This window comes from Pleurodeles waltl, chromosome 7 (assembly GCF_031143425.1).
Source record: "Pleurodeles waltl isolate 20211129_DDA chromosome 7, aPleWal1.hap1.20221129, whole genome shotgun sequence".
Classification (NCBI taxonomy): Eukaryota; Metazoa; Chordata; class Amphibia; order Caudata; family Salamandridae; genus Pleurodeles; species Pleurodeles waltl.
The window spans coordinates 775,101,965-775,129,828 of NC_090446.1; the positions used below are offsets into that span (position 1 = coordinate 775,101,965).

At 42.7% G+C, this 27,864-nt stretch overlaps 2 protein-coding genes across 2 annotated transcripts in view; both read right to left on the reverse strand.

The window, feature by feature from the left end:
- Positions 1-27,864, reverse strand: part of LOC138245569 (collagen alpha-1(XXIII) chain-like) — a 284,280-nt gene that overhangs the window by 256,377 nt on the left and 39 nt on the right. The window lies entirely within an intron of this gene.
- The window catches only part of LOC138246962 (uncharacterized), a 700,938-nt gene continuing 678,794 nt past the window's right edge, over positions 5,721-27,864 (reverse strand). Inside the window, exon 5 of the mRNA XM_069201710.1 lies at positions 5,721-5,911. Coding sequence (XP_069057811.1) covers positions 5,721-5,911 — 191 coding nt within the window. The remainder of the gene's footprint in view (positions 5,912-27,864) is intronic.

Below are 27,864 nucleotides of genomic sequence, written 5' to 3' on the forward strand. Positions count from 1 at the left end.
AGCTGTGCTCAACACACTGCGTAGCCTTATTGGCATAATGTTCGTTTACTGGATTAAATGGATGCACATGACTTACTAGATGTTAGACCTGGCATCATGGCATGGGTTTCCTCCTTAATTTCTGCCTTCAAACCTCCTGTTTTGCGGACTTCAGTTTTCTGGCTTTAGGACCCTTCACACTTTATCACTGCTAACCAGTTCCAAAGTGGATGTGCTCTCTCCTTAAAACCCAGGAACATTAGATTATACCCAATTGACATATTTAATTTACCTGTAAATTCCTAGTAGAATAGCTCTACCTGTGCTCGGCCTGTAAATTAAATGCTACTAGTGGGCCTGCAGAAGTGATCCTTCCACCCACTTAGGTAGCCCTTTAAAACTGTTTCAGGTCTTCCACTGCAGACAGCATGTGCAGTTTTAAACTGCCATTTTGACCTGGCAAAATAAACCTTTTACCAGGCCCAAACCTTTCTCTTTATAATACATACAAGTCACCCCTCTGGCAGACCCTGAACAGTCCACAGGGCACGGTGCAGTGCGTTTAAAAAGTTGGACAGGTACTAAGTTTTACATGTCCTGGTAGTGAAAAACTCTTAAGTTCACTTTCCACTACTGCAAGGCGAACCTCTCCCAAAGGATAAGATTGGAGTTGCCTTATTACATTTAATAAACTGTAATTTGCAAATGGGAATAGGTAACCAGTTCATGTTTGGTGTCTTTTAAATTGTAATTAAAAATTCTCTTATGGCAAAGGCGGATTTCAAATTAGAATTTTGCAAAGGCCACTTTTTCAACAGTGGCATTTTCCTCCCTTAGTCATTTAGTGCCTGCAGCCTGTCTTTCGGTCACATGACAGTTGGGCTTTATGTAGTCCTCCTAGACAGCCACACACAATAGAGAGCTCAGGTGTGTCTGGATGGGCTATTACTGGCATGATAGGAGGGCAGAGCTGAGTACAACCTCACTTACACTTGAATAAGCGGTGTCCTGGCATGCACCCACACAAAGGGCTGCATACCCCTGGTAGTTAGTCTAGACCAGGGGTCTCCAACGTTTTTTGTAATAAGTATGTTGATGAAAATCATTAAGAGCTAGGAATATTATTAGAATTTTAATACTGACTACATCAGACAAGTTTACATACTTGTTTTAAATATAACCTTTTCAGTTTTTGTAGGCTGCACTACACAATGGAGAGCTACTTATGGGTAGTTCTGAAGCTACTAGTAGCTCATGAGCTTCTAATTGGAGACCCCTGGTCTAGAGCCAGGGCAGGAGAGGCAGGAAACATATGCACTTCAAAGGGTAACCTCTAGAACTCCCACATCAAAGGCAGCACTTGGTATAAATATCAGACCTTGGATGACAACTCTTCAGTAAACGTCTGGACCTGTGGAGACTCTGCGAGGAGAAAGGACTGCTGTGCTGGTGCAAGGGCAGCCACTCTGCTGTACTGCTGGACTTCTCCTTTACTGGATTGCTGCCTTGCTGCCTGAGTCAGAGAGACTGGACCTACAGCTGAGCCCAGGACTCTCAGAGTGACTCCAAGGGCTAGTCTGCTGACCTCCTGTTCTGAGCCACAGGGACTTAACAGGCTCCCAATCACCTCACCCAGCACCAGGACACAGTTGGAGTACGTCCCTTATCCCCAAATGGTGCCGCTCAGGGCCTGGACCTTGAGGTGGCCTCAGTGGAGCTAAATTGAAGTTTTGGGGCTCTTCACAACTGCAAACAGGCCAGTTGGGGCCCAAACTTTGTCGCTCGCACTGCCTGCCAATGCAAAGTTCCGTCAACCCGACCATTTGCCCTGCAGCAATGACTGCTCGTGGGAAGTGCCACGGCAGCGCTCGGGCCCAACCTTTTGCCACAGCAGCAGGATGTTCATGCTACAGCGATGACTGTTTGTGATGCCAGACCTGCACTTTCAGCTGGACTGAGAAGTTAACTTTTCAGCGAGACTAACCTGGTCTCTGAATCTATCCCGCACTAGATCACTGTCGACTTGAACTTTTCACTTCCTCCTAGTCCAACAAGACCAGATAGCCACGAGTGGCGCTTTTTGATGATATTTTCACTTAAATTCTTAAAATGGCATATCTTCGGTTCTACTGTTTCGTTTTTTGTCATTTTGGCCTTGGTTTATTTATTAAATTGTGTTCTATTTTTCTAAATCAGTGTGAGATTTTTCTTGTGTTTTCACTTTATTACTCTTTGAAGTGCTACATAAATACTTCACACATTGCCTTTATGTTAACACTGCTATGTGCCAAGCTACAGAGGATGGATGACAGGTTTTTTGGGGTTTGCTTGTGCCTCACGCTGACAAGGATTGTGGTTGCTGGTTGAATAGGGTTTCACTTCCCTCAACCAGTAACCCTATTTCTCACACCAGGTATATGAATAACAGAAGTGAAATGCAAGTAACTAGAGCTCTCATTCTTCGAGGCTAATCAAAGGGCTCACTCTGAGTGTCCTCTGCTGAAACAAAAATGCATTCCTCATTCGTTACAACAATTCAGGTGGATATATTCTGAAATTAGTTTGCTTACATAACAAAAAAGATTCAATACAATAATACGAAACCTTTAGAACCAGTGTGGGGTCGAGTACCCCTGTGCCACTCAGCTTCTGATTTAAATGTTTGTGAATGGACCACTATATTTTCGTGCGAAGGAGCCTCGTGGCATATGCTTTAGGTAATATTTTGGTATAGGGGCTCCATTTGAACTAATGTCCCAAAGTCGTGTCTGATTTTATCTGTGGGTCAATAGTTCTAATTGTATCAGAACCATTTTCCTCTCAGGCTTTACCTGTTGATAAGTAAAATTAAAATGTCAGGTGCAAACGCATCAAACCGTAACAGACTTTCAAATGATTACCATAGCTCAAAATCATGAAAAGTGGCTGCATTGCTACATTTCACACTCCGCAACTAATGACACTTGTTTCTAATTAAGAAGGAATTCAAGACTGTCAATACTATCCGAAAGTCAGCATGCTGGATTATAAATTTGGTAAACTGTGCAAAATCAGGATTAATGAGTTTGCATGTGTGCGAGACACGATAAAGTGAGCAAAGAAAATCCGTGTGTGTGTGTGTGTGTGTGTGGGGGGGGGGGGGGGGGGACGGAGTGGGGGGGAGGGGAGGGTCTATCTGCTTTGTATTGCTTGTAGTTACTGCAGTAACAACCTGCCCTGAGCAGCCATGTTTTCAATACTGAGGAGCCCCGAGATAGTGTAAGCGAGAGCTCTATGTGGTGGTCTGGGAACCACAGTGGCTTCCTGAAACATGCCTGTTGCTCGAATAAATACCCTCACAGCCACTTGTTTCCGATTTAAAATGTAAAAAGACCTGAATATTTGCAGTGGTTGGCTCTGGAGGTCGAGCAGCTGTGTTTTTTTCTCATCTGCTATTCATATTCTGCTCTCAGATCCAGCGGACAGTGCTGCTAATGCAAGGATCAGAACCCTCCCCAGCAGGGAGTTTCCACTGGTCACCCGGTACATTTCTGTTCCAAATTTGCGAAGACGAAAACCCACCGTTATTGACAGCAAAAAAGAGGAACGCTACAGGATGTTTTCTGTTTTTGTGGACTGCACAGCACAGCCATTTAGAGGCAGCAACAATGTTAGGAACGTGTATGACTAGATACTCGACATTTAATTAAAATACTTATCTGCAGTTATGCGATGTTGATATGCACTAATCCCTGGAGAAGATATCCAGGCACTTGGGCAGGTGTGTAGTCCCCAAGTGCTTATATGAACAGCCAGGTCTTCAGCTTCTTGAGCAACTCAAGAAGTGAGGAGGCAGCTCTGATGTGTTGAGGGAGTTTGTTCCATGTCTTGAGTGTGATGTAGGAGAATGAGTGACCTCCAGTTTTGCTTTTCCGGATGTGGGGAGTGTGTGTGAGTGAGAGTAAGGCAGAGCATAGGTGACTGGCGGGTTGGTGAAAGTGTGGTGGTGTTCTGGGATTCTTGTCAAGTGTTGTGTAGGGCTTTGTATGTTTGCATGAGAAGTTTTAATTGGTCACGCTTGCGAATGGGGAGCCAGTGAGGCTTCCTTAGGTGCGGTGTGATGTGGGAGTGGTTTGGGAGGTCGAGGATGAGACTTGCTATGGTTTTCTGGATGATCCAAAGTCTGTGTAGGAGTTGTTTGGAGATTCCAGCATACAGAATGTTGCTGTAGTCCAGCCTGTTGGTGATGAGTGCTTGTGTGATGGTCCATCTTGTGTTCTGAGACAACTATTTGTAGTTCTTTTGCAGCATGAGGAGGATGTGGAAGCAGGAGATGTACACTGCATTGACTTGAGCTGTCATGTTGAGCTTGCTGTCTAGTATGATCCCTAGATTTCTGGCATGGTCTTTGGGTGTGGATGTTGGTCCTAGTTCCGGTGGCCACCAGGTGGAGACCCATAAGGAGGTCCTCTTGCTGAAGTCTCGTACTTCTGTCTTATCTAAGTTGAGCTTCAGGTAGTTGATTCGCATCCAGTCGGGTAACATGGTCATACAGTTCGTGAAGTTGGTTCTGGTGGTGGTTGTCTTGCCGCCAGTCAGGGAGAAGATGAGTTGGGTGTCATTGGTGTAGGAGATGACAGTGATGTCTTGTGATTGGATGATGCTGGTAAGTGGTGTCATGTATATGTTGAAAAGGGTAGGATTGAGGGACGATTCCTGTGGGACTCCCCATATCAGTTTCTTTGTCTCTGACATGAAGGTTGGCATCCTGACCATTGGTTCTTCCCGTAGGAAGGAACAAATCCTTTTGAGAGCAAATCCTTGTAAACCAGTCACATGGAGTTTTCTGATGAGGATTTTGTGGGAGACATTATCGAAGGCAGCGGACAAGTCTGTTTCTTCTTAGTCCAAGATGATTTGGATGTCATCAGGGGCTGTGATGAGTGCTGTTTTGGTGCTGTGGTTCTTTCTGAATCCTGAATAAGTGCTGTCTAGTAGAAGGTGAAGTTCAAAGTGGGTTGTGAGTTACTTGTTGATAGCCTTCTTAATCTCTTTGGGCTTTTAACAAGGGTGTTTATTTCTTCAAGCTTCAAGTGGTAGAGGTGATGGAGGTGTTGATGATGAGGACCAGGGTGGTGCTGATGTGTGATGTTCCCAGGTTGTAGATGTTTTGGGGGCATGAGTCCATTGGGGTCTCAGTGTGGATGGTCCGCATGATTGCCGCTGTGTCATTTCTGGTGAGGGTTTGATCTACTATGCTTGTTGGATTTGATGGGTATGAGGCATTCTTCACAGTTCTTGATCCAGTTGTTGATGTCCTTGTTGAGGTTGTCTGTGGGGCTAGGTTGATACATGCAGAGGGCGCTGAGCAAGTCTGCTTCTGCAATTTTGCCCCAGCTGCAGCTTGCAATTCTGAACTTGATAGGGATGTTGTCTTGAAGTGTCTTGATTTGGAAAGAGATGGAGTGGTTCGTCCATGTGAGAGAAGTGATGGAGTTGTATTTGATGCTGTCTCTCATGGTGAAAATGGGGTCCAGTGTGTGTCCTGCTGTGTGTGTTGGTTCTGAGACGTGCTGGGGGAGTCTGAAGTTGCTCAATCTTTCAAGGAGTGTTGTGAAGCAGGTGTCATTTTGGTCTTCAAGGTGAAAGTTGATGTCACGGAGGAGAATGTAGGCTCTGGAGTCGATGGTGAGTGGAGCGATGAAGTCGGTGATGAGGTTGGTAAAGGTGGCTCATAGTCCTGGTTGTCGATAGCCGAGGGTTCAGTTCAGGGTGAAGTTTTCAGAGATTTGCAGCTTGATGTGCAGGTGCTCGATGAATGGTGTAGTGTTTTCTGTAGTTGTGCATTTGAAGGATTCCTTGTAGATGATAGTGAGTCCTTCTCCTGGCTTGTGAAGGCAGACCCGTTGAGCAATCTTGTAGTCCGTTGGGGTTGTCGTAGTGGTGCTAGGAGCTGATTAGGGGTTGAGTCAGGTCTCTGTGATGAAGAGGATTTTGGGTGCATCACTGCTCAGCAGTTCTCATATTTTGGTTCTATGTGTGCTGAGTGATCGTGTATTGAGAAGCATGCAAGTTAGTCGATTTGCCTTTTTGCTGTGGTGTAGGGTGGGAGTATAGGCATTGTTGGTGCTTGTGTGGTGTGTGTGTTGTGAGTGGGTGTTGAGGGCATTGTTAGTATTTGTGTGGCTGCTGAAGAACCAGCAGTGGGTGCAGGTGAAAGCTTCTACCAGGGTGTGAGGCGTGGCAGCAGTTGGAGGAACGGTATTTGGGGTCTAGCAACCTAAGGAGTGCTGCAAAGTATCACTGGGCAGTGACTGGACCATGGCTCCTGGCGCTGGTCATGGTACTGGCGTGGGAGGGTGCAGATGGGCTTGCCTGTGTCATGCAGATGCCATTAAGTAGGTCCTGGGAGGGGGAGAAGAGCAGGGTGCCGTGATATCATGTCCAGTCCTCTTGCTTGGCTTTTTATTTTGAAGACGGTTTTGGTGAAATCTAGTAATGTCCCTTCCTGTGGATATGGATGATGGGAAATTCAGTAATGTCACTTCCTGTGCAGGCTGGTGCTGGGAGATCCAGTGAGGTCACTCCCTGTGCAGATGGGTGATGGAAAATGAAATTGAAAATATCTAGAAATGCCATCAAAACCAAGGAAAATGTAAGCAAATATAAATGAAAACATCAAACACTAAGAAAGTCAAGAGACTGAATAGTTACTGTCACCAGGGGAACTGCTTTGAAAATAAGAAACCATGTATCTGACAAGTTTTACGTACAAATACAGTTTATTCCAGGATTTTAGACCCTGTAGAAACTGAATCAAGTTTTGCACTTTTATTGACCCTAGTAATGTCAAAATGTGTCTGCGCTAGTGGCCCTATCATTAAACACATGTGTCAGGGGTATGTGAAGTTTTAAGCAGTAAAAGGTGCCTGCAGTATTAAAATTTGGCGTAGCAGTAAAAACTGCAATGGGAGATGTTGAACCAGTCAGTTTATTTTACATCGCTACCACAGACATTTCAATAAATAGAACTTTACACGACAAATTAAATTAGGGTGGACATCTTTTATCACCAACAGATCTGTTAATGGTACACGACCAATACTACCAACAAACGGAAATGCTGGAAACACAAAACTGTGTGATACGGCCTTTACACGTTCATTACGAGTGCTGAGTAAATTCCTATGTTAGTGCGAATTGGGATCACGACTTGTGCATGGTTACCACAGAGATCTTTACTTTTTTTCCCCACTCAAATGTTTGTGGTTAAACTCTGGAAAAATTGTGACCAAACTCAAAAGTTTTGCATTTCGGATTGGGTTAAAATATGCAAACTCGGAATGAGTGGTAATTTAGTCCATACCGAACCATGCGATATTGCTAATTCCATTGCTAAAAATTAGAGGCTGCAAATCTTGAGACATCTGGAATTACCCTCTTAATGTCCTTTAATCTCTGTTGAAAAGGTATCTATAAGTGGCGTGTACAAAGACACAATAGCTCAGTTCACAGGCAGCAACAGCAGTTGGCCACCAAGGCTCAGTGGCATGCTTACCTGGTCTTGGCACTCATAGCCTCAGCCATAAGCAGTGCAATCTCCTACTAAGGTGTTATCCATCTGCCAGCAATTTCACAATGATAAATACAAGAAATTAAAAATTACTAGGTCTCTGGAGGTCGCTGTGTTCGAATGCTGCCATGTAAGGTTGGACGTGTGCAAGCCTCTACCTCACCTGCTTGTCTTGCCCTTGATACAAGGCAACACTGGTAAAGGCAGCAATGTTTACCCCAAATACTGGTAGATCTTGATGTCCTTCAAGTTTTCCCTCTAAATTGGAATTCATTTAGATTTCCCCTGCGGTTTCTGCAGGTTGAATCCTTCACCTTACTGAAGGTTTTTAATCCATCTTGAAGGTACTGATGGGAATCTTGGCACACATTCTGTGCACCTCTGATTCCCAGGTCGAATATAAATCACGAGGCATCCATTTGGGTTGATGGGAACACCTGTTTGAAATATAATCTCCAAGATGTAAGATTTGGGGGGGCAGGCCCTACTCTTTTCTAAGTAATCATTGTAAAGCTGCCCACCTTCTTTTTTTTTAATCAGAATTCAAACCTCTTCACTGTGGTGTCCTCAGGGCAGCTCGCTCAGCATCACTCTTTTAAACCTTTATGAACTGCTTTAATAGGGTTATTTGGTTTATCCTTTATTCCTATGTCCAGTATGGACAGGTTATATTATGATTGGACAGCAATATTCTTTGCATGTAATCTCGATTTCAAGGCAGTATGGCTGCTTTGCCAATTGAATGAATGGCAGTTCCTTATGTTTCCACTCAACCAAGACAGAAACCCTAGCTTGTGGCTCACCTACAATCTGGACCGCCACCTGGAGGCCTACAGAGCTTGGCTCGGTGCCACGCCCCACTCCAAATTTATTCTGTAAGGAATTTAGATGTTATTTTTTACTCCATTCTTACTTTGGAATTTCCAATTTCAAAATGTGTTTCCTCCTGTTTCTTCTCTGTAAAGGATTGAAAAGTCCTTTATTTTCTTCTTCTTAATCAGAAAAATAGTTGTACAAGCGACCATCATGTCTATATTGGATTATTGTAATTCACTTTTTATAAATTCACCCACATACTTGTAATTTGACTTGGGATTGTACAGTATGCAGCAGGTGTCTCACTCTAATAAAACAAAATACCTTCATATCTTCCCTCACCCTACATTCCTCCAATGGCTTCCCGAGGAGACACGTTGCATTTTCGGGGCACTTTGTATGCATCATAGTGCCCTTCACAAGATAGGTCTTATCAACTTGTAAATCCACTTTTCCAAATATGTCCTGTCAAGACAACTATGTTCCGCTTCGGCCAGTCTCCTGGAGACACCCTGCTTTCTGAAAGCAAGACAAGTAGGTTGTTCCTTCCAGTTTATCATGACCAAAGCTTTGAATTATCTTCCACTCTATTTACGAGACATCACTTTACAAAACCGCCCGAGAAAGCTGTTAAAACCCACTTATACCTCTGTTTTCTTATTTCCTCTCCTCCTATATCTGTTGGTTTAGTACCAGGACACCCATCATTGCGTAGCAGCATCTGTTTTGGAATGCAGTAATGGGGGTGGTACTCTGCTGTGCAGGCCAAGCACCCTTGTGATTATAGCCAAACACAGGGGCCGCAAATTGCAACCTGACACATAAATATTAATTAGGCTGGTCTTTCTGCAACTCCCTGCCAGTTAGCATATTGTGACCAGACTTGTTTGCACATAGTTCTCCTTGCAAAATACTATTCCATTCGCAAAAAGTCCGTGTGCAGTTTACGACCCCGTTTTAAAAATGGAACAATATTACATGACACCTTTAAAGCATTATATGACGTGGATAGGCACAAAGAAAATCGGAGTTCTTCCCTTAATAGCGATCTACAAAATGGTGCCCAAATGTTACAACACAATTTAAATACTGCACACTGAGTTTATGGACAAGGCCCGTGTTAGTCCGGGCTTTTCTGTGGAGCATACAAATATCAGATCCACAAATCGGTCCTTGGATCTCTAGAACCTGACGGCCAAAGCCCATGCTCAAACACTGTCTCTTTGATTACAGTTACATTTGAGTTCAAAGAGGCTGTATCCGTGGGTTCTAGCGTGCGGGGACAGGACGGGTATACGTCACGACAAAGCCTCAAGATTTTATTTGTCACCTGCATGGCCCAAGTTACGTCTAGAAGTCCCAAATAAGTCCACTACCGAAAGATTTGCATAAGAGCCCAGCTAAAATGGAATTCTGGTCATGGTAAAGGGCAGTACACAGGGTAACATTTAGCAAGCTCTCATTGAGGAACTCAATTTGGTTCCTTGCCCAGTTACCAGGATCGCAATACTTAAGAATGTCGAGTATAAGGCATGTTTTCTTTGAAACAGCCGCTTGTGTTTAAGATTTTTACATTCCTTGGGTGATAAAACTTCAAAGGCACTTATCTTGTAAACCACATATTGCAGTCAGTTTTCTCCCACACCTCAGCTGCCCACAGCCTTGTGGACATGGGCACGGATGATAAAGGCAGCTACAAATCGAGACTTAATAGGCTGATAACTCTACTACCACTTTATAGATTTAGATGTGGTTCACAGTGCTGAGCTCAGCAAAGCCTTACCGCTCTTACATGCTTCAGGCTAGGAGATGAAAGCTGAGGCACACCTTCATGTATTTTGGAAGCAACTAGGGGCACACTGACAAGGAAAAAGAGCTCACCACGAGAATCGGTAGGCATTGATCCTTCCCCCGAACAACAAGTAGAAGCTTCTCCGTATATAACAGTTGGCAACCTTGTACTCGAGCGGTGCAGGGCCCAAAATGCTCTTACAGGATCTTATAAGTAACTAGGCTGCGTTTCATCTGCAGGGATGACTTCGGAACCACTCTCCACAGCAGCAGGACCCTCATTCCCACTAAGCAGTTCAGCAGCACTTCTAGCGGGTATTGTATTTACAGCTCACGCATCAGTGTGGTAAGATCCAATTAGTCTGCAACCCTTTGCCCCAGAATGCAGGAAATGTGTCAACTAAACTGGTGTACCGCTTCAGTCAGTGAGAAAGCCTGGAACTGGCAAAAGAAAAATAGTTTTTCATCAGGTCTGCCAATCAGATTCTCTACACTATTTGACGTTTGGGGGCTCTGCCAATCAAATGATGCATAGGCACTGCACAATTGTGGCATTCCATGCCTATAGATACAAAAGCCATATTTCTAAGATGGCTCCACAAGTTGGGTATCTATATGTAGTGGACGCAGACAACCAGACCTAACCCCTTGTGACTCATGCGATGCAGGAAGAGGAAGTGAAGCAAAGAGCACGTCAGAAGAGAACAGTAGGTAATCTGATACCCCCCACTGAAGGACACTGTAATGCTCTACAGTAAAACACAGAGGAAATAAATATTCCAGGGAAGACTTAATTGGTAACAAAAGCCCTGGTTTGTTGCAGCCAAGGCCTTCCACCAACTTGAGTAGCCATACAAACTCGAGAAGACAAAAATGGGTCTCTCTGGTGCACCGAGCCAAACGTGCACACAGGGCCTCGACTGATCCTGCACCACTAACAAAGTGGGGCACAGGTGGGGTGGAAGTCCCGGATTATGAGAGGCTGGCAGGAACTGCAGAGTTCGGTAGTCATCGCCTGCAGAAGGAGACCGAAATCAAGGCTTGCCATTTCACTGTTCTTTACCTCCGCAACTTCTAGTCCCACACCGCCTAGGCAAAGGGGACATTGCCACTCTCAAAAAGAGATGCGCTTCTCGTGACTCCATCAGTCTCAGAAACATGTTGTAGCTTCTCATGGCATTTAGCAGTAAAAAAATTTGGTAAGCGTTCACGATTGTCATGCTTACTGAGGGAAATATAAAAACCCTACAGTAACAGTACAGTAATTGATGTGAGATCAACATAGGGTAGGGTACCCACATGCAAGAGTTTTTTTAGTGGACATTTCCATTCAAATAGTTCATATCTAGAGGCACTTTCAGGCCTCCCTGAATTAAGGTTGCAGACTATGGGCCTTAAAGAGCCCCCTTCTTAGCTCTCATTGACTAGAACCCTTTACTCTTATGGAAAGAGGTACTAGAGGTAAAAAATAATGGGTTACTACAAGGTCTCCTTGTCTTCTGAATGCAGACCCGTAATGATTTTTATTAGACATGAAGGGAACTTGGGGTTTCAGCAAAAGCCTGTGCTCACCAGGGAGGCGCCCTTAATGGGCCCATGGTGTAGAAATGAGTGCAGTTCATATCACGAAGGTGACAGACTACTTAAACCGCACAGAACAAAGGAAACGTGCACTGCTCTGTGTCAGCCTAAAGGTATTAGACTTGTAAAAAATATATATCTTCTGTTGGGTCTATGTGTATGTCGCACAAATGTAGAATCAAGAATGATGCTGACAGATAAAAGCTTACAGTGCTAACAAACTAAATGGTATATTATTGAGTAATTTTGACTAAATACTATATTAATGACGTTTATATAATATATCGATGTTCAAATGGAATTTTCAGTTAAAACGAATTATCAAAGTCATACGTATCAGGTCGGAATAATAGATAATACTACATTAGCTGAAAGCCACCTGAATACTTAAATCTGGCCGCAAGAAAGATAAATAAAAGGCTTCTCTTTTAAGAAGGTGACCTAGAGCATAAGGGGTAACCATGACGACGTGATATAACTTGGCTTGTGGACAAAAATAGAGGAAGATGCTTTGCCTAGTGTTATCCGGGTACAGTTCACCGTGAACACCGGTGGACATCGAGGGTATTCATAACGGAGTGTAGGAACAGTTATGGTGGGACGGCAGGAGGGAGTAGGGGGAGTTTTGGGGATGGTTGCTGTCATTTATTCAGTTACAAGAAAAAAACGAAGAATATGAAAAATGGACGAAAAAAGGGTGCTGGAGGCTTGGAAGTCGACACAGCCCCTCACATTTGCTCAGCCTTCATTGGTTGCTCACAGCTGCAGCACGTAGCAAGAATGGCGGGATACCTGGGCTAGAGAGCGACGTGATGGCAGACATTGATAGACTGTATAATTGGTAGATTGTGGAGAGGTGTAATGTATAATCTTTGTGCTGTATAGTGTACAGGCTGAGGTGTGCTGTATAGGGTGCATAGTCACGGGTAGAGAGGAATGCAGTGTAGACAGAGATGTACTGTACTTTGCATGGACAGTAAAGTTATCTAGCCTGTAAACAGCATGTATAGCCGCTGATGATGCAGTATAGAGTGCAGATGGTGACATGCTAAAATTAAGTTGTATAGCTCTTTTCCTGTGGTCAATGTGAAAGGGGTTTCCTGGACCTAGTGTTACTTAGACTTGCCAGGAGTCATTTGTCGAAGGTATTGTAAACTGTGTCACTCATACTCTGTGATGAGCAACACAAAAAGCATCCCCACAGCAGAAGACATGCTTTAACTGATGCCACAGAAGGAAGATCAATATTTGTTCCACCACAACAAAGCCCAAGACTGAGTGATATCAATGTAATGTTTAATACTTAGGCCACTGTTAAATGTCATGAACTGTAAATACTAAATTCAAACCAATACACATTGAACTTGACTTTGTTTGCTCTAAGGCAAACAGATGAGCTGACTTCACCACAAAGTGTTTCCCATCTGCTCACAATAAGTTGCATTTTGGCATTAGGGCTGCTCATCTAGGGAGTGCATGCGAATTCATGTTGACACATTTCATTTAAACACAGAAAGATTTTTTTTGAACTGGAAGGATTCAGCATATAGTAAGAACTTTTACTACAGTGAGAGAGAGAGTACCTTTAGAAGGAGATGCAGCATTAATACTGCGCCTCTGCCATTAAAAGTAGAACTTGTGAATCCCTAACGTTCTGTCACGCCACACACCCATTTTCAACACAAAATTTACAGATACAGTGTCCAATGTGGTTGTGCTCCTGTTTTAGGAAGGATGACCTAATTTGGTTCACAAAGCCAATTCTCGACTGCCCTTGTTATCCTGCAACCTTCCTAAGAGTGGACAACCAAGTTCAGGCATCGGAGAGCGGTACATAGCTGTTGAACTAAATAGCACGTCTTACAAATGGAAAATGTTATTAACACATGTTGTCACATTCCTGTAGACTCAGGTAACAAGCCAGCAGGATGGCTCACTGAAGTAAGCACTTCCAATTGGCATATGCAGTGATGTGCAGGTCAAGAGCTGAACTCCCGACAGTGCTCGCCCCGATTTTAATCTTCTAAGGTTGGTATTTTGAGTATTAAACTGGATGACAGTATCATCTGTTTATAGTGCGTATAAAAGCAAAAATATGGCAGGAACACTTGTCTAAGAGACACCTTATTATTGAGATATTACGGCATGGGTTACATTACGTGTGTGGTGAAAGGTTGTGCAATACAGTTCCACACTTTTACGTGCCTCTATTATAGAGAGCCTGGCACACCCTTGGGGAGTGGCAGGGGAAAGTTTTGGCTGTGGCATGCTTGTGGAAATCCTGGCAATATGGTTCAGTTAAGCTTCATTGGTCTGTGCTGTGGTTACACTCAACATGCTATTTACAGGGAGCAAGGCCACGCCCTGCCACAGTGTGGTGAACATTACCACTTTGTCCCTGTTCCTCGTCACATTGTTTGACATTTTGAGGGTAATCGTGTCTAGGAAACCAGCAACCACTCCATTCCTTCACATTAAACAATACATTTTTTCCACCCACATATCATGAGAATGTAAATACCTTGCTAATCATGTGCATGTTGTAATTGTCTGTTTTCAGTAGGCAGACTCTACACTGGATTTTGCTCTGTTGTATGTTAATTTACCTTTCTTTGTTTTTTATTTGCTTTGTTTGGGATGGACTGTGGGGAGGTCCTGCTTTTACAGTCATCCTTCATTTACACGTACAATCTACCCTGGTTGCTTATGCTTTTTTTTTTATTGGGATACTCCTAAGCATGCAGGCGGATATTCTGGCGGTCTGGCACTCCTTTGTAGTGCTTACTGTAACATACAAGGCTGGAACTTGTTCATGCTGTGCTGTGTTAGGACGTCAGACCTTATTGAGTAAACTTCAAGGGAGACGGGTATAGGCCGATGGACCTTTTGACTACGCTTCGAGTTTTTCCCTCCATGAACCCCGTACCAATATGAATCAATAACCACAACAATCAATATTATCAATAATCAATAGAAGTCAGTAATTTCCACACACCATGGCCTCCCGGCCATGAATAACTACACCTTTATGTAAACGTTAGAATGTTTATTTCCCTATATTAACAATGCTAATGTCACATAACTTAGTCTCCGAATCAAATGATAAACATACAGAAACAATACTAGCTGACAAAAGCAGCGAAAGAATCGCAATCTAATCAAAGCTTGAGCCACTACACATTCTAGGGTTACAGTACAAATTAATAGCAAGAATAACTGCCAAATGAAATAACTTACATTTAGATTCAGCAAAGAAAAGACTTCAACTGTTGTTACATGTAGCGAACTTCATCAGTGAGAACTCTACCATCAGATTAGAATAGCATGTTTGGGCTTCATGCAAAACAATTTAGTCACACAAACTTGGAAAAACATCTAACTCTGGCTCTATCAAAATAGCAGTTGGTAGCTAGAAACAAAAGCAAATAGACATAACAATCAGTAACATCGTCCTACACCTTGCCTCAGTAGGGTTCAGCAAGCTGTGACAGTCTTTGTCAATAGGTTCGGTGAGCAAGACATCAGAATTCAGCATCAAATTTCGGAATAAGCCAAAGTCTCTTCATGCAGTTCGGAAAAGAATAGCTAAACCCTCAACAAAGAATGGGGAGGAACGGCTCCCCAGACAGTTCGTTAGACTAGAGCCAAAGGCGTATCTTCTCCCGCTGCAGTCTGGCTAAGTAAGATTTCCTAAAACTATTTCCCACGTCCTAATTGGTCAAAGAATTGCATGTTTACCCTTAGTCCAATGAAAATAAAACCTAAAACCTACAAATTTACTAGTACATAGTTCACATGTCGATGATTGGCTCCTCTTCCCACTCTTATCATTCGGCTCATCAGGTATCAATATTGTTGCAGCCTATACTCCAGTCAGTGCATCTATTGTCTTCTCCTGGGAAGGCCAGTCTTACACATACTACATTAAACATTGTTTCACTAGCAAGTACAGCATTATCTAGCAAGCAGTTTCTCATGAGAACTAACTTGAGCTACGAGCACATGGTCAGAACAGTGGAAAATCACAATTTAATACTGTAAGCATCCATTTTATCCGTCGTCTAAGAAATGCAGCTTGACATGAGGCCGTGCAATTAGGCCCAAGACCTCGCTAAGTTAAGGCCTACAATTAATAAGCTAATACATAATGCATAACCTTTAAAATGACATATTAGTACATTAATCAAACATAAGCTCAACATTTCATATTAATAAGCTATTAATAAGTACACCACTTGAACACTACCGGCCACTCACGTGGGTGCAGCTTCAAATGTATGCATTAATTTTCTCCAAGTTAATACATTTTCTACGCAAATCCAAATACTCAGAATACATGAATATTCATTAGTTACATTCAGTTCAGCTGTGTAGCACTGTCAGGTCCTTCCTGAACACCTTTTTTGTCCTGTCTGTGACATGAGCAACATTGATCCTGCCGGGCTGGTCCACCATCTGTCTCAAGCCTCCATCATAGAGATTGTCTCTTTCTTGGGATCACAGGAGCTGAATCTGTTGGGGAATTGCAGGCCAAACACTTTTTACAGGGAAGACGTATGCTGTGCAGGTCTAGTCTCCTTTGACTTTTGCTCCCATCAACCTTCTTGTAGGTATCACTATCTTGGTGTGATTCAACTGTGAATAGCCTCAGCATTTCTGCAGGTAGTGGGAATATTGATGTGCACGTTTAATCCTCTCCTTCTTTAGATGTTGTAGGAAGGTATAGCTACTTAAATCATCCCTTTATGGTGGTGGTTGTTGTTGAAAGTTTGCATCTCTCTCGCACAGGATATTTCACCCCCTTTCTTCTCGTCATGGTATAGACTACTCTCATCTTCCTTATTTAAGAAGAGTTTTAGGACATTTCCTGGCTTTACAGTGAGATAAATGGTTTTAATCCTCAGCATGCTTGCCGGCCCCTGTTGTGATGTCTTGACACTGAATCACTGATGACGGATATTCTTGAGCCTGGGAATGGCAGATACAATTTCTTTGATAGTTATAATTAAAATAATTGTTGAAGTGATCTGTACCTTGTGATGAATGTACAGTGATCTTTCAGGTTTCAAAGTAAAAGGTATTTGCAGTATCCTTATGACAGAGTGAGTCCACTTAACTAGCGTGGTCACTAAAGGCACTTCAATTTACATGCCATTTAGCTGGAGATAAGAATTTTCCACCACTGCATTTTAAAGCAGGCTCCTGTTCCTCTGCCCTAAGTACCTTGCTTAGATTTTACATTATTCACATTACACTTTTAGGGGCTTTTATTTACAAACATTGGTTATCTCTGTTTTACAGGAAGATAAATATACGTATATTTTACCAGGTGGTGGTCACCACTAGGTAGTTAAAGTTAGGTCTGCTCTTCCATAGGGGAAGCATTTTTTCTGTGTTGCTAAGAACTTGGCACTGCTTGATGTATCTCCACAAAACCTTTCAAAAAGGTGCTACTTTTTGACTAGTTTGTGCATGGAAAGGTTTGGGGTGATCCATCAAGTGGGGTCTGAGAAAAAAGGGTGGTCCCAAAACAAAAAATCCCCTAGCATTTTACATGGAGTTCTTTAAGAGGGGCTACAGCAACAAACAATGAATAGAATTGCACCAAATTCGGTAGAAAGCTAGCTTTTGGTCCATGGGTATTTTTTCTATGATTTGGTGTAAACCTATTAAGTTGTTTTTGAGAAATTGAGCATAAATAATAATTCTATGTTTTCTCAGAGACTCTCGATGGAGGCCTAATTTAAAAGCTTTCTTTCCCTTGGGTCATCTCACTTCTGTGGGAGTCAGACTCTTGCAAGAGCAAGTGCTCTGAATGGCTGCCAGCAACATGAGAAAATGTTGCGGCAGACATTTCAGGTCTCAGGGACTTAGTCCCGTATACAGTGCCCCATACATCCTGAAAATAAGGATGTATGGGGGCACAGTAGGGGTACCCTGACACCCTTGGCCCCATGAGGGGAATACATAGGGACTTCCAAGGGCCAAAAAGAAAAGAAAATGGCAAAAAAATGCAATCCAGCGAGACTCTCACAAGATTAAAAAGAATAAACACAAAATAAAATGGAAGCCGGGCAGCATTTAAATAATTTATGTCCCGGCTGTGTGGTCCTCCTCCCCGAGACTGCAAAGGCCATGGGGACCCCACCACCAGGGCCAGCTCTGATGCTACGTCCCGGGGAGCCCACACCCAGGACATAGCAGTTTCCCTGCCTGGCCCTTGCTTGGCAGGGACATTTTTAAATCTCCCACCAAGAGGGAGCAAACACCAAGTGTGCTCCCAGCCAGAGGGAGTTTTATAAATGCTCTTGGCTGCTGGGAGCAGACTTTAGATCTGTTACCCTGCCCGCAGTGATGCAGAAAGGGAAACAGAACTAAAATTTGCTCCCACCTGGAGGGAGCAGCTTTATCAGCTACTCCCTCTAAGCAGGAGCAATGTTGGCTCTCGCTGGATGCAGGGAGCCGGCTGGGTCTGAGGGGGCCTTGGGGCTTGCCCCACAACCCCAGCTACCGTATGGGGGGGGGGGGTGCCCTGGGAGGGTACCAGAACGCCCACTTTTTATGGTTCTGGGGGTTGGGGAATACAGTACCAGGGGCTGAAATCAACCTGGGGAGGGTAATGGCTTCATACCTACTTTCCCCTGAAGAACTTTGCCAGGCCCAGACAGATAGGTCCTGGGTCCAAATTGGCCCAGGGAGGGGAGCCATGTGCCCCCTCCTCCTACAAAATGTTGCTTGGCCTTGGTGGATGGGTTACCAAGGACCGAAATTGGCTTGGGGAGGGGGTTCACACACCCCCTCCAAATATCAGAAGCCCCAGGGGATGGAGCCCCTGAGGCAAAAATTGGCTCTGCAGGCTGCATGCCCCCCACTCCCTACAAATATCACTGGGCCCCAGGGGATGGGGTCTCCAGGGCTGAAATTGTCCTGAAGAGGGAACTGTACATCCCCTCACCATAAATATTGTGGTGGGCCCTGGGAATGGGCTCTCCGATGCTCAAATTAGACTGGGGAGGGGGGGCAAGTACCCTCCTCCCCAGACAAGCATGTTGGGCCCCAGGGGATAAGGTCCAAGGGGCTGAAATCCGCCTGGGGAAGAGGGGTGCATGCCCCCCTGTAAAATATGCTGGGCCCCGGGATATAGGATCCATGGGGCTAAAATTAGTCTAGGGAGGGGAGCAATGTGCAACCCCCCGAAAACTACACCAGGTCTAGGGGGATGGGACCTTGGGATTAAAACTGGCCCAGGGAGAGAGGGCTGGGTGCCCCTGCCCGATAAATATCACCCCACACCCCGGTGAAAAGAGTCACTGGGGCCAAAATCAGCCCAGGGATTGGGGCCTTGCATACTTCTTACCTTTATTCGAAAGAGTGGCCCTGTGTGATTGGGTCCCCAGGGCCTAATAAGGCTTGGGGAGGTGGCCACATGGCTCTCCTCCCCTTTATTGAAATAGGTGGCTCCGGGGGATGGAGTCCCAGGGGCCAATAACAGCTCAGAGAGGAGGACAGTGCAGCTCCTTTTCAATTTAAAAAAATTACACTGGAGGATGGGGTCCCCAGGGCCAGGCCCTATGACTAACCCCCCACTGCGCTTAACAGAAGGCCCTGCACAACGCAGGGTTGATTTTATTGGGGGGATGTTGGCTGCAGGGCCTGGCCTGGCCTGAACCTTAGAAATTCACTGAAAAAAACAAAAGGTTAAAGTAACATTATATTTAGATAAAAGGATCTGTGTTTAAACAAAAAAAAAAACAGACAGACATTTACTGAAAAAACAAAGGTTAAAGCAATGTTATAGTTGGGTGAATATATCAGTGATAACATTAATGTTTTGAGCTAGAAGAAAACACAGAATTTCACCAGTTATTCTTAGTAGCGCTGACTGTAACTTGTGCCCCCGCCATCCACTGCTTATGTCCTCATGTATGACATCACTCATGACATGTTCTAGGACATCTCTCAAATTACATCATTGAGGACATCACTGGCCACTCACTGAAATCATTGGCCTTTGACTGTGCCAGTGTAATTTTAAAAATCTGCATTGTTGAGTTTAGATTCTTCTTAGCACTCTTTCCCACAATCATCCGACTTCTCTTCGTTAGTCAGGGATTTTGGAAGCCTCTATGATCCTTTCTAGGGCATAGTGCTATTTGGATTGCTTCCTTGCTGTAGTAGGATCCATGACCTCCTAAAAATCCTTCTATATTTAGGTATAGGTGGTGCATGCTGAGATTTCACACAGTGCAATCAGTGGTGGCATACTGCTCTCTCCATATGATTATTTCTTTGTGTATTGCTGAACTTGTATGCACAGGTGTCAGCACATAACCAGTAGACATTGTAAATGTACACAAGTACCGCATACCCGTGCTTGGTTACCTCTAACATAACAGCTTAGACCCCTATCGGCACATGAATACAGTAGACCAAGTATCCAGTGTCCCTATGTTGGAGACTACGTTCTTGCCATGACTACAGGTTGAGGTGAGTCACTTTACTTGGGCCAAGACTGATGGAAACGTGGTATTCTGTTAGAGTTTAAATGCTATTCTTTAACGTATTTTTGTTATGGTGTACTAGTGTTTCCCACTTTTTTGGGTTCTGTGGGATTCTTCTTTTTGTTTTCATTGTGACTTGGGACTCAGTTACTATTGTGTGCCATTAACTGACCTGGTCTTGATAGATGTGCTTATATTTAGGGGACATTTTCCTGGTCTATTGACATCGTTTAGGGCATCATACCTCTTAAAGATGGATATTTATATTCCTTGTGGTGTACCCATGTGTCCCATCAGTTTTCACTTTCGGACTTTTGCCCATTTATTGTATTTTTGCCTACTTATAACACCGCCGTCCTATGGGTGGAATGTTTCATGATCTCAAAATATCAAAATATGGACTTACAATGCTAGTCTTCTTTGGGGACTGATGTGATGAATCACCATACAGTATCTTTCCTTCCAAAGTGGTGTTTTGCAAAAAGTACATTCACAAGTCATATGTTGGGAAACATTTGAGGACAGCTGAAAATAATTGTGGGTCGATGGTTTTGTGATGCTAAATTCTAGTTGGTAAGACACTAGCTCAAAAGGTGACTTTTGAATTTTTTCTGAAGGGATGGTCTTGTGCTAGATGTTAAGACTCAGAATGTAAGTTCCACATTGCTGCTGTTCAATGGAAGATTGGTGGACTGTGGGTCCTTGTCCGAGTCTTGGTGCTTCCAGAGGCAGGGACAATACATTGGTATTGATTGTCTTCTAGGTTATGCTGGCTGCCTTTAAGATGAACTGTGCTTCCACTGGCAGCAAATATAGGGCCCTCAAGGTTAGGGTGACCTTTGGCCTGATGCGGTTTCCTTGCTTTGAGGTGTGTGTGTGAATTTGGAGGGGGGGAGGGAGTGGGGGGCTTATCCAGTCCATTCTTGAGTCTTGGCTATATTTCAAAGGTTGCTTCTGAATCTATATTTTTGCATACAAAGTGGAGCAGAAGGTAGCTGCTTTTACTATATCAGTTTTGGTTATAATAAATGTTAGCACAATTTCAAAGGTGGTACTCGTGGCAGGTGGACACTGGGTGAATAAGCACCTCAACTGAGGACTAACAAATGGAATCATCTTGGAGTGTGCTGGATCTTTCCACTCTTTTTTCTTTATTCTCCTGGGCCACTTCCGTTCACAATATGTATTCCAGCTATTTAAAAGGTGTAGTTGTCCAACAAATTATTGTCATTGGCCTCGTGAAAGATAAAAAATAAATAAAGATAAACAGTATTTGGGTCTCATTAGAATTGCATAGTCACCATGCTCATGCAAAATGTCCCTGAATATCAAGTGAAAGTACCAATAAATACTTAATAGTAAAATAGCCTCACTTTGGAACACGCATTTGAATGTGCATCTTCTTGTCTATGGAGGAAACTCACAAGGCACTATAACAGTGGTTTAGGAGGCTAACTCCATGCAAAAGATGTGCTCGCTGAACAGCTGTTTTTGAAACTCGGGCTTGGAACTGATGACAAATGGCAGAACATTCAGCCAGCTGTATTTTTTTATTCATTCTATATCCATAGTTTGTTGTGTATGTAGAAATATTATGTGGTCATGTCGAGTTCTAAATATCATTTACAAAACTATTGTCCCATTGGGTGTAAAGAACTTTCACCAAGGTTGTGATGTTTTTACTGACAATACTTAGGGCACAATATTTATACCAGACAATGTTACTCTGGCATCGCACCCCATAGCCTAGACCATCTTTCATCTCATCTCATCTCATCCCATACCTATCCTGCTTCTTTTTCTTGTATAAAGGATACTAAAGTTATCCTGTTGTGGGCTAAACGTATGCTGTAGATAGAAGCCCCGTGGGATCCGCTTTCAGCTGTGTCTCATGGCATTCTAGTTTGGTCATTGAACTGATGGTGTCTGGAGTAGTGGTATAGCCGGGAAGTCCTCAGAGCAGTGTAACCATGGCGACAGAGGGATAGCTCTTTCACGTGAAGCACGAAAGGAACCGTGTTGCTGTTATTCTGACGTGGAGCAAGGAAACTTTGAGATGTCCGCCTTGCAGAGAACATTACTACATAAATTCATGTATTTAAAATGAAGCGGGTAAAGCATGTCCTCAAATCTCACATAGCTGTGAAAAAGCGTCATTGTTTTCTATACCCAATCTCTAAAACAATAAGAAGTTGTTCTATGATGGACTGAGAAACCCTTCTTACTGCTGCACGCCACTCTAATATACTTCAAGTATAAACAAGGTAAATGTAAAAAAAAAAAAAAACATTGCTTATGGTCTCACATATTACATCACTCAGGACATGTAAATGACATCACTGGTGAAATCGTTGACTTTTTTTGTTTTAAAACTATGGTTTCATATTATAACAAGGCCTAACTAGAACATCAATTTGCCCTTTGATTTTCTCAGTATGTATATATATATATGTATATATATATATATAGATAGATAGATAGTATCTCTCTCTCTCTCTCTCTCTCTCTCTGTGTGTGTTTGACTCATGCCCTGAAGAGACAGGGAAATGCCTAGCAGTTTGGGATTCCACTTATATTTTCCCACTTCCCGATAACTTCACAGCGCTGCAAGCTCATATATACACCCCTATTACTTAAGATGTAATCTTCATTGGTATACATGAGAAATAAAATGTATGCTCTCCTTATATGTATGTTAACTATTGTGCTCCGGATAGTGCACGAACGTATGTCTAAGGTGGCTGACTTTGTGCAAAAGAAAGTATACAAAATCTACAACAAAAACATGTTTGTCTAAATCATGTAGGAACAAAAGGACCAGGAGACTAAGGGAGAGAAGTTTGGTTTTGATATATTCCTGACCCACATGTGATTCATATGGAAGTCGGTCTAGCACCAGAATCCACAAAAGTATTGACTGATAGATGGCTCAACTAAAAGCCCAGTCCAAGATTACATCACTCGGACGGACAGCAGGTTCTTTGAGGTGAAAATGAAAAAAATCATTTATGGGTCTATAGATCTGTTTCTCTTGGCCTGAAAGGATTGGCACTTTCCACATAAGGCCTAGTACATAAGGCACAAGGCCTTGAACTTTATAAACCTATGGCAGATGTGCTGGAGGCACAGTCTCCGAGGAAAAGAAGAAACAGAATGTGAGCTACTGCATTTAAGTCGCTACTATATTTATAAATGGTGTATTTGAAAGGTAATGAAAGGTCACTTTCAGTAACCAACTCTCAACATCATTAACACAAGTAACTCTATAAGGAAAAGGAAAGAAAACGACACCTTTTCTCAATAAGCAAAGATGGTAACATGAGGCTTGTACAACTGAAACACTGTGAAATGAAAGTTAGTGGGGCATTTTGTGTGACCCCCAGACGTTTCCCTGTTTCAGGAGATGGGGCACACTCATACATAAACACATAAAAGTATAGTTCCTAAAACGGAGTCAGCATCTCTGTTTAATTAAATCTTCTGTATTTAAAAAGTTTGGCCCGAGACCTGAGGGCCGAGGATGGGAGCCCAAATCAACTGGAAGAACAGCTAATGAAGGGGAAAATGAGAAAGAGAGAGGACTCATGTTTGTACTGGATGATCGTAGGCAGTATGGATGGGGGCTTCACACTTCCAGAGGACCTATGAGGAAGCAGTGTGCCGCAACTACAGATGCAAGAATTATGGCAAGTATCAATGCACCTACTTTACACTACAGCAAAACCTGCATATCTGAGAAGAAATCATCTCTCTTCCCTTCATAGAGCCTATTGGTCCTTGAATAAGATTTCAAAACTGGGCAAAAAGGTCCAAGCCTGCTGCATGAAGTATAGTCTGTAAAAGACTGATTACGTGCGTATTTTTGTGGTGTGCCCAAAGATAGAACAGTTCTGGGATAATGTAAGTAGTAGCATAATTAAGATGCTCAGAGCAGACATCAGGGTAAGCCTTGGATTAATCATTTTTGGAAACGCTGAATTAGCAGTGAAACTGAACAAAAGGGATAATAAGATGGTGCTGCACTTGATCTTGTTGGTGAGGAGGGAGATTTTCAGGAAGTGGATATCAAAAGATCCACTAATATTGAGTGGCTCAATTCAGCAATATATACTTTGAAAATGGATACCTCCCCAGGCCTTCAAGAATATTGCATGTTTGGGGGCTGCTCATTACATGGCTGAGGGAGAATGTGATGGAAAGGTAAACATTAAGGTCCTATGATTACACGAGACCTTGAACTTGGAGATCCAGCTAGTCTGGCTAAGTTCGGAATAGGTCGACGACATCTTCCCAAGCTCGAAGGCCTAAGACCCAAGACGGATACGATGGACGGATTATGGAGGCTGTAGGTATGTAGCTGGAAGAGAAAGGGTGAATGAGGGCTAACAAAAAAAAAACTACATAAGAAAAATAGGCAAAGATGGTAACATGAGGTTGGTGCAACTGAAAATCTGGGAAATTTGTATTAATGGGGCATTGTGTATGACCCTCAGACTTTTCCCAGTTTCAGGAGAAGGGGCACAGTCTTATACATAAACCCCTAAAAGTATCCTTCCTACACAGAGTCAGAATCTTTGTTTAATTGCCAGTCAACTTTAGGCTTGTGTGGTACATCCAGAACTCAACAGTGATAAGACAGACTAACAGTATTACTGGAGGCTCCAAATACCCTCTCCATTCAGCAAAGCATCTTGGCATATTTGGAAAGAACCACTTAATAAGTAAGTACCATGCAAAACAATTCGAATGGAATGGTGACATTGTGTAGTTCTAGCGCTCTCTAGAGTGATCAGCTACAACTTGTAATCAAAGATGCACATCCTATAAAAGATCAGACAAAGGTGAGTTAATCGTCCCAGAACTCACTCACATATTCCCTTCTGATGCACCAGGTTTTGGATGAACAGGTGGTTGACAGTATCAACTGATAATATAAGGCAGTGGTTCCCAACCTGTGGTCCGGGGACTGCTGGGGGTCCGCAAAGCCTCCTCTGGGGTCCGAGACTGCTTAGAAAATTAAATAATATTAACAGATTAGGTCTCCAGCTTTCAGTAATGACTCTGTTGGGGGTCCCCGGATTCAAATTATGATTCAGTGGGGGTCCCCGGGTTCCAGTAGTGATAAAGTGGGGGTCCACAGAAGTCGAAAGGTTGGGAACCACTGATAAAAGGTCCACAATGATCTAGATGTCAACAGCACTGCAAATCACAGAGCACACTATTCAGCACTTATTTAGTGTTCATTCCAAAATTCTGTGTTTTGATGATGTAATAGGCCAATAATCTCCACATAGACCTGTGGCTGCTCTATGTCTCCATCTTGATCTCTGTCTTGAAACAAACATTAGATGGAATTGCCAAGAACCCCAACAACAGACAATAGTGGATACTGAAATTTATTGTAGACAAACATCCCAAAAACATGTCAGTCTGCAAAGATGACAAACCCAGACTACTGTACTAACCTAAAACCACTTAACCACATCGAGCCGCACTAAAAGCCTGCAACTGTACCCTACCACATCCAGGATTAAGTTTGACAATTTACACAGTCTGTACAGAGTATTTGAGACCAAGCTACCCCAGGAAACTGTCCTCTCAGAATACATGCAAAGCTGGAAGTTATGGAACAGGATCACCCTGAGAGCCCAAAGGAATAAATCTGCTTTCTCTAAGACCATAGCTCTTGAACAAAGCATAGGACTGTGACTTCAGTAATACTAGTTCTGCCCACTTCTTCCAAAACACAATAAGCAGGGGTCTTAGCTACTCCTCCCTCTTGCCACCTAGCAGCATTCTAACCACTTGAGATATTTTCCTTAATTTTGCATTGTCACCCGCATTAGGATCCTGTGAGAGCATTTGTAATAATGAAAATTAATGCAATTAACATGTAAAAATAAAACATGTAGGCCTCAGACAAATGTAGTATTTTAAAACGCAAATGTGAGCAGTAGTCTGCCAAAGACACATGTAGCTAAAACCACTGGCAAATGCATTTCCTTTCTTTCTTTCCCCCTGACCTAAGTCAGGAATGTGAATGTTAAAATTTCAATGACACAAGTGTACTGAGATCAACTTGAAAATCAAGACACTTGTTATATTTCGATCTTTCCGATAGGCATAGTTTTTATAGAATATAATAATGCACTAAAATGTTTAGTTGATTTCTGTAGAATGTTTCATATGAACAATAAAATATCCACTTAGAATAGGTGAGAAAATGAATGGTCTCATGCTGAAATGCAGAGACCTAACCATAAACTGTTTTTGTCCTTGAATAGTTGGCATTGGGAATCAAACTCCATGTAGCTAATTGTAGTTAAAATGTAATTTGGTATAAGTATAATGTTTGAGAGTTATTATCTACAGACTGCTTATATGATGGAAGATTTCCTGTTGCCATGAAGACATCGCTGCCTGATTGGATGAACTGCTGAGAGATGGTAACAATGTAGCAGACTAATGATATCAAGTCTGTATAAAAATGCATGATCCTAGAGTAGGTTATCACTCTTTCCCATTCAGACTCACTTCACCTCAGATATATTTAGATCCAGAGTCTTTGCTTATGCTTTTCAGAATCATTCTGAGAGACCCTTTATTTCCTCTACCTGAACCTATGCTGCTTTGAGACTTTACTGAGTTCTCAAACCTATCTTTATGGGACATTCTGCTCATGATCTGTAATTTATGCTTTCACCACTCAAAACTAGAGCTCGTTATGGGTTCTACCTGATACTTTGCTTTCACTCTCTACAGCTTAGAATAGGGATCAACCTATATGAAACATGCTTCATGCTTTGTTCTGTATTGCATTCATAATTTCATTGATCAATATTGATGACTTTTCAATAAATAAATAATTACTAAAAGGTTTAATAATGATTTGAAACTCACACCAAAACCTCATTATTGACTCCCATGAAAACGTAAATGATTTTTGATGATCGATTGATTGATGTATTTGATTTGCAGTTCCTGATTACTTCCCTACTTGCGTCAAAGGTCGGTTTGGCTTTTGCCCCGTACAGAGTGGGGACTTTATGTTTCCTAGTGAATTGGCAATATTTACACCATAAACTATATATTTATTTTACGTTCCTGCTCTGACAACCGGAAACCTTTGCCCCAAGCATTTATTTCTCCACATTTGGGCTGTTCTAGATGTAGAACGCTATGTATGACAACCAGTGGAAATGGTCACAATGCAACATTGCTGGTTCCTACTGTTTTTTTCAAGTAGCCACAATCTGCCCTGGACATCAGTGCTTTGTTAAAACATTTTACTTGATTTATAGAGTAACATAATAAATCATAACTATGAAGTAAATATGAAGTTGGTTTTGCTAATACTTTACATCATGAGGATTGTTATTGCATTGTGGGTAAAGAAAATTGTAGAGGTAAGCAGTATAACCCATACTCATGACAAACAAGCTGAATTCTTAATCAATTCAAGTAGGCATCGTACAAATACAAACTAATTGCAAACTATGCAACCACTGAAAGACCAAAACGCTGAATTTGCATTATACCTTCACAAAATCCTCATCTAAAGAAAGAAAAAAAGAATGAGAGGGGAAGAGGTCAATATGGATAATTTTAGCTTAGAGAGAATAGATCGGAGGAAAGTTAAAGAAA